The sequence below is a fragment of the Lactuca virosa genome, chromosome 6 (assembly GCF_052849685.1).
Source record: "Lactuca virosa cultivar CGN04683 chromosome 6, Lactuca_virosa_CGN04683_v6, whole genome shotgun sequence".
In the NCBI taxonomy this organism is placed as follows: Eukaryota; Viridiplantae; Streptophyta; class Magnoliopsida; order Asterales; family Asteraceae; genus Lactuca; species Lactuca virosa.
This window is the reverse complement of record NC_136431.1, coordinates 277,187,852-277,194,709: the sequence shown is the minus strand read 5'-3', so window position 1 is coordinate 277,194,709 and position 6,858 is coordinate 277,187,852. Positions and strand designations below refer to the sequence as shown.

The 6,858-nt window shown below is 43.4% G+C and overlaps 1 protein-coding gene across 1 annotated transcript; it reads right to left on the bottom strand.

Annotated features, from left to right (window-relative positions):
- Positions 1 to 583: 583 nt before the first annotated feature.
- On the bottom strand, positions 584 to 4,137 carry LOC145122561 (uncharacterized). The gene is made up of 4 exons (XM_079058151.1): positions 3,903 to 4,137; positions 2,974 to 3,398; positions 872 to 1,105; positions 584 to 778 (listed from the first exon to the last, which is right to left on the bottom strand). The coding sequence occupies exons 1-4, from the start codon at positions 4,135 to 4,137 to the stop codon at positions 584 to 586; spliced, it is 1,089 nt and encodes a 362-aa protein (XP_078914277.1).
- Positions 4,138 to 6,858: the final 2,721 nt, after the last annotated feature.

The following is a 6,858-nucleotide window of genomic DNA, read 5'->3' as shown; positions in this document are numbered from 1 at the left end:
TGATTTCCTATGAAGTTCACAATCTCCATAATTGATGTCAGCAAATGCATATAAATCAAAATCAGAGTTTTTCGGGTACCAAAGACCCAATTTTGGGCTACCTTTGAGATACCGAAAAATTCTTTTAACTGCAATTAAATGGGAGAGTTTAGGATTAGCCTGATATCGTGCACATTGACAAACTGCGAACATGATGTCCGTCCTGCTCGCAGTTAGATACATCAGCGATCCGATCATCGATCTGTACGCGGTCTAATCTACGGATTCACCTTCTGGATCTGGATTCAACAGGGGTCGTTCATCCATCGGCGTCAAGGAAGGCTTTGCATCTTTAAACCCGAACTTCTCAAGCATATCATCAACATATTTTCCTTGGTGGAGCAGGATTCCAGTTGAACTTTGACGTGCTTGCAAACCCAAAAACATCATCATCTCTCCCAAGGAACTCATCTCGAACCGCTTCTTCATCACAGTCTCGAATTCCTTGCAAAGATTTGGACACGTCGACCCGAATATGATGTCTTCGACATAGATTTGCACCAAAATGAGATCGGCATAAACATGATTTATGAACAGGTTTTGATCAATCATTCCCCGCGTATAGCCATGCGCGAGCAATTTCTCTGTAAGGGTTGCATACCAGGCTCTGGGAGCTTGATGTAACCCATAAAGAGCCTTGTCCAGCTTGTAGACGTGATTCGGAAAATTGGAGTCGAAAAAACCCAGGAGGTTGATCAACATAGATTTCTTCCTTCACCGCGCCATACAAGAAGGTGGTCTTGACATCCATTTGGTAAACCGTGAAGTTCATGTAGGAAGCATACGCAAGGAAAATGAGAATGGCCTCCAAGCGAGCAACCGGAGCATAAACCTCAGTGTACTCTAGACCCTCTATCTGTCGGAATCCACGGACGACCAATCTTGCCTTGTTGCGCATAATAACCCCAGAATCGTCTTGCTTGTTCCAAAAGACCCAATGAGTTTCAAGAGACTTCTTGCCCTTTGGCAACTCAACCAACTGCCAAACCCCGGGTTTCTCGAACTGATTTAACTCCTCATGCATCACATCAACCCAGTTGGGTTCATTCAATGCCATTTGGACATTCTGTAACATCCAGATTTTCAGGGACATTATTGTGTATGTTAATCTTGAGATTTAAGGAGGGACTCGACGAGTTGAGGGACCAACTCAACGAGTCGAGTCGAGTTGCTCGCGGGGATTTAATGAATGGACTCGACAAGTCAGAGGAGGGACTCGTCGAGTAGGTGCTGGGCAGAGAAACCCTAATTTCTCGGGTTTGGGACCTATTTTAAGGCATTTATAGGCTCATTTGCGGCTACCTTCCCCTGAGAGCAAACCCTAATTGCTATTGGAGCTAGAGAGTGAGAGAGAAGCTCATATTGTGGTTCTTGGTGCATTTCTATGAAGAAGGATGAAGAGCTTCATGATGGGGAACAAAGGAAGGCAGTGGATCTGTGGTATTGAGTGTTTCAGCTGCTAAGAGAAGGTACAAAGTCCTCATCTTGTTCATTCCTTATACTAGATCTCATTTTGGGAGTTTTAGGGCTTTTCTTCCATCCTTTTGAATCTATGAGTCGAATGAGACCTGGTTGTGGTTGGAAACCTCAGATCTGGACCTCCTAAGGTCCTTAGAGTCTAGATGTCCCAGCTTTAGTCGTTCAAATGAGGGTTGATGAGCTAAATCCTTCATGAAAGGCATGTATTAGCATTTTGGAGCAATAATCTCATGTATGAACGTAAAGATCGAAGCTTTACGTGATTATTGAACCTTGGGATGATAGATCTAGTGTTTGGAGTGATAGATCTGATTGAAATCGTCTGAATGAACATTTGGCCGAATGAACTCGCCGAGTCAATGAGCCGACTCGACGAGTTGGTTAGGGTTTGTCCCGAAGAACTGAATCATGCGATAGCTCGACGAGTTGGGGGTCAACTCGACGAGCTGAGCTGGACTGTCACGAGACTTTTGAGGAAAATAAGTGGACTCGACGAGTCGCAAGGGTGCACTCGGCGAGTCGGGTCAAACATGGACTGTTGACTCGAGTTTGACTTCTGTTGACTTTGGGGCTTTGGTCAACATGAGTGGTAGAAACCATGGAGGGGTAAAATGGTCTTTTATCCACTTCAAAGAGTTAAGAGAGGAAGAATAGCCTTCGGTTATTTGATTTGTGATTAGAGTATCACTTAGAGATATTCACTCATTGTGTTAGGCGGAGGCTAGTTCGAGATTCGGGAGCGGGGTCTTTACTTGCTGCTTGTCAGGTGAGTCTTCTCAATATACATTACCTGGAGTGGTAACTATGTGCAGACCGGAGGGTCTTATGTGTTATGTGTATGTTGAGTTTATGTGCATTGTGATATATGTATGCTATGTGTTATATAGACCGGACCGGAGGGTCCTATGATTTAGACCGGACCAGAGGGTCCAACGATTTAGACCGGACCAGAGGGTCCAACGATTTAGACCGGACCAGAGGGTCCAACGAGCTAGACCGGACTGGAGGGTCCAACGAGCTACGGGACTGGAGGGTCCCGCTGAGACACATTGACCGGAGGGTCATACCGAGTTATAGCCTCGAGTGGCTAATGTGTTGTATGTGGTATTTTGGGGAACTCACTAAGCTTCGTGCTTACCGTGTTATGTGTTATGTGTTTCAGGTATCTCAGAGGATCGCGGGAAGGCACCGGCTTGATTGTACACACCAGAGAAAGAGTTATGTTTTGAGGATCCTGGATTATTAACGGAGTTGTGTTTCGTAATTTGAATAAACGAGATTTCTATACAATATGTTATGAAAAGTATGCGATTTTAAAATGAAAAATTTGTTTGAATAATTACGGTGTTACACATTCTTTGGCTCGATCTGAGAGATAAAGCAGGAGTAGAGACATGTGTTGACGTCTCCACTCCGACTTCTCGTTCTGGCACCGTCTCCCAGTGGTCCAATGACGTTCTCGATCGGATGATCGCGTTGAATGCTTGAGGGGATCTCATGGCTGATATCATTGACCAAGACAGGAAGGTTGTGGATGTTTACAAATCCGTCATTTGCTGAATGATCCGCCTCAGACGATCTGGGACCATCAGAGGGGCTTGCCACATACTTGTTCGCTATCAGTTCAGGAAAGAGAAGTTCCATGAAAGTTTGAGTTGCAGATGAAGTATCTCTGGTCATGAACTCTCTTTCTGCAGGAGTTAGCAGAGTGGCATCAACATCTGGATAGATTTTTTGACTCGGAGAATCTGAGGGAGAACTTGGAACAGCTGCATCCACCGTAGGAGTCGTAGAAGGCACCACAGGTGTTCTGTAGACAACATCCTCCTCTTCATCTTCAAGAATAGCCTTCGAACCTGAGGAAGTACCTGACACAACATCTGAAAACACATCAAATGATTTAAATAGAAAAGCGTAATCAAATAACCAGTCAGGACCGACTGGGGCGTCAGTCTCGTTCTCCTGCTGCCAGCGTACGTCATAGGATTCCACAATTTTGTTTTGTTCTTTTGTTGTAGACCCTATATGTTGTGCGTGCGGCGTATCCCACGAAGTAGCAGTCATCGGCCTTCGAGCTGAACTTTGGGTTGGAATCTAAGTGAAGGAGGGTGCATGGACATCCAAAGATACGGAAGTGAGCAACCGATGGCTTGTGACCGTATAGAATTTCATACGAGGTCTTTATCTAAGCTTTGTTGATCAGGACCCGTATCTGAACATAGCAGGTCGTGTTGATCGCCTCTGCCCAAAAGAAGACCGGAAGTTTGGAGTCACAAAGCATCGTCCTTACAGCGTCTTTAACGTTCGGTTCCGCCGTTCAGCAACACCATTTTGTTGCGGTGTGTGAGCAACACTATATTGACGCACGATCCCCTTTTCAGTACAAAAATGATCTAGAACGACATTCTTGAATTCCGTCCCATTATCAGTTATGAACGCCTTCACCTTCTCGTTGGTTTGGTTCTCAATCATCACCACAAACTTCTTGATTAGGTCAGCGATCCCATACTTGTTGGACAAGAAGAAAACCCACGTGAACCGCGAGAAATCGTCTATCACAACCAAACAATATGAACTTTTGTTGATGCTGAGGATGTTGACCGGACCAAACAAGTCCATGTGCAACAATTGGAGAACTTTGTTGATCGAGTTGATTTGTTTTGGCAGGTGTGGCTTCCGGTGATGTTTTCCTTGTGCGCATGCCACACATTTTTAAAATGTAATGAAGTATTTGACTGGGAGTCCACGTACGATCTCGTTCTTTGCAAGTCGATTCAGTTTCTTTGCCTTAGCATGTCAGAGCCGACGTTGCCATAGCATAGCATTGTTCTCGGAGACTTTGGAGAAGAGGCAGGTGACTTGTTCCTGGAGATTATGATTCATGTCTATGATGTATGCGTTCCCGTCTCTTTTTGACTTCACTAAAATCCATTCTTCAGGGATGATGATCCCCGGCTTCAAGATTAGAAATTCTTTATCAGTAAAGTGAGTAGAATAACCCTTGACACAGATTTTAGAAACGCTCAACAAGCTATGCTTTAACTCGGGAGCATAGTTGACGTTTTCAAAGCTCAACACTCCATTAGTAACGGTTCCTCTCTGCGTGATCTTTCCTCCATCTCCTCCCGCGAAGGAGACATATCCCCCATTAAATGTTTGAATGTCATGCAATTGAGAGATGTCTCCAGTCATATGCCTGGAACAACCACTGTCGACATACCAGGGTCTGACAACATTCCTCCGCAGCTGTTCCTGCACAATGTGCGGGATTAATGAGATTTCGGGACCCATGTCATTACAACACTGGGTTTACCCTTGACATTCACAGATTTTTCTTTTTGACTTTTTGAATTTATGTTACTATCAGATGCACACTCAGAAGATGAGGATGATTGGCCAATTGAAGATTTGGGCACCCACTGGTAATTAGGTTTTGAAATATTTACAGGTGATTTTGAAATATTTTTCTTTTGTTTTGAGCGTTTAAATTTTCGGCTAGGATTAGTCGAAGATCCAGATGCTGCCTTTGACGAAATCGATATTGGCTTAGCTGCATTCGATCTTGTCAAAACACCTATTTCTTTTTGATCAAAAACCTGTTTATTCATTTTAAGATCAGCCCTTTTCTTGTCCTTATGAACATTCCAATCATCATCTCGAAGACGAGATCTCGAGGACTTTCTCATTAGAGACCTTCCTCGAGACTCATTTTCTCTTCTTGGTGTAGAAAAATGTACAAATTCCCTATTAGGACAATTGCAAGCAATGTGGCCGGCAGTTCCACGGTTAAAACATATTTGCTTTTTATCATGAAAACTGGTACCGCCTTTTTCTGTTTTCGTGCTCTTATTGACTCTTCTATCTTTCCTACACGTGCAAGTGCATGAGTCAGGTTGTGTGACAGGTGTAGATGGAATGGATGTGCTAGTGTCAGATTCAGTAGTTTTAACAAAGGCAACATCACATTTATCAAAAACATTAGACTTAGACACCAAATCATCACAAATCAAAATATCAGTTTTAACGACAGACACAAAATCAACATTGTTCAAAATAGGAACACCAAATTTTGACACAGATTTATTTTCAGACTCAATCTTTCCATCCTCTTGATCTCCCTGACTTACTGACAAATCTGCAAAGGAAGTAGAAATGTTAGTATCTATTTCCCTAGCACTACATTCTGTCGCATGTGCAGCTGGTTTACCATACACCATAGATGGTTATCGGTCAATCTCCTCCTGAGTCAAAGGAGTAGTGGTATACATGTGATTAAATGGAGGAGGGACACGCTCATATCCTATACCTACTTGTTTTTGGTCTCTCCACTTCATTTGCTTTTCAATTATTGTTGCCACTTTTTCACTTGACACATCAAATTTTTTAAAGTTAAAATCAACATTTTCAAAACGTGTCTTCAATGTGTCAAGTTCTTCAGTGACAGCAGCAAGTTGTTTCTTTATGTAATTATAATTCTCACACTTGTTGCTATAGTCTTCCTGCAACTTCCTAAAATCCCTAGTCTTGGCCTCTAATTTCTCTTTTAATGGTCTCTGGTCTTTCTTAAGGGTATACTTCTTATATTTTAGGTCCTCGTTCTCTATCTTTATCAATTCGATTTGATCACGCAAAAATTTGACAGTTTTAATACAAGATTAATATCAATAGTTTTCACTGACCTCTGGCTTTGCAGGCTCTGGGGTAGTCTGTACCATGAAGGCAAATTGCAGTTCCATCATTTCTTCCTCCGGGTCCACTTCGGGTTTCTCTTCAGGGACATCGTTGATCTGGGCCAGGTGAGCATTTTCAGGTCCTGAGATATTCAGAGCCTCAATATGATCTTCCCAGTCAAACGACTGAGCCACCACTGCAAGATTCGCTGTCTAATTGTTGGTGGTAACTCCCCGGCTGCTTCCTACGGGCACTATGGTTCTTTCACTGTTTTCCCTCCTGTCAGGCTTTGGGCATTCTCTGGAAAAGTGACTAGGTTCATGGCAGTTGAAACATCTTAGTTTGCCCTTGTCAAAGTCGACCTTCTTCTCCGCGTTCATTCCCCAGTTGTTCTTGCCAGTTTTCTTTGCGAATTGTTTGGCCCTGAACACAGCCATGGCAATCTGCCATGTGATGTCCATCTCCTCGACATCTTCTAGGTCTACTTGATCAAGGTCAGCAAAAGAGAGCCGAGGAGGCAACTCTCCAGCTACAAACGCGTTGTAACAGTTAATAAGTCAGGTTGCTAAATCTATATTCTCATCGGTTTCTTTGGGGGTAGGATTGGAAATAGGTGCTTTCGAGGAAGAAACTGCTTGTGGATAAGGCATTAGTGGTGATGGAGTAACA

What these genes read in the sequence shown, in the direction of transcription:
- LOC145122561 (XM_079058151.1), bottom strand. Translation starts at nt 4,137, where the DNA reads ATGGACTTGTTTGGTCCGGTCAACATCCTCAGCATCAACAAAAGTTCA. An exon ending in TGTCGTTCTAGATCATTTTT is followed by an intron (nt 3,399 to 3,902) that starts GTACTGAAAAGG and finishes ATGTGTTTTCAG; the next exon opens with ATGTTGTGTCAGGTACTTCC. An exon ending in AGGGTCTAGAGTACACTGAG is followed by an intron (nt 779 to 871) that starts GTTTATGCTCCG and finishes ATGGATGTCAAG; the next exon opens with ACCACCTTCTTGTATGGCGC.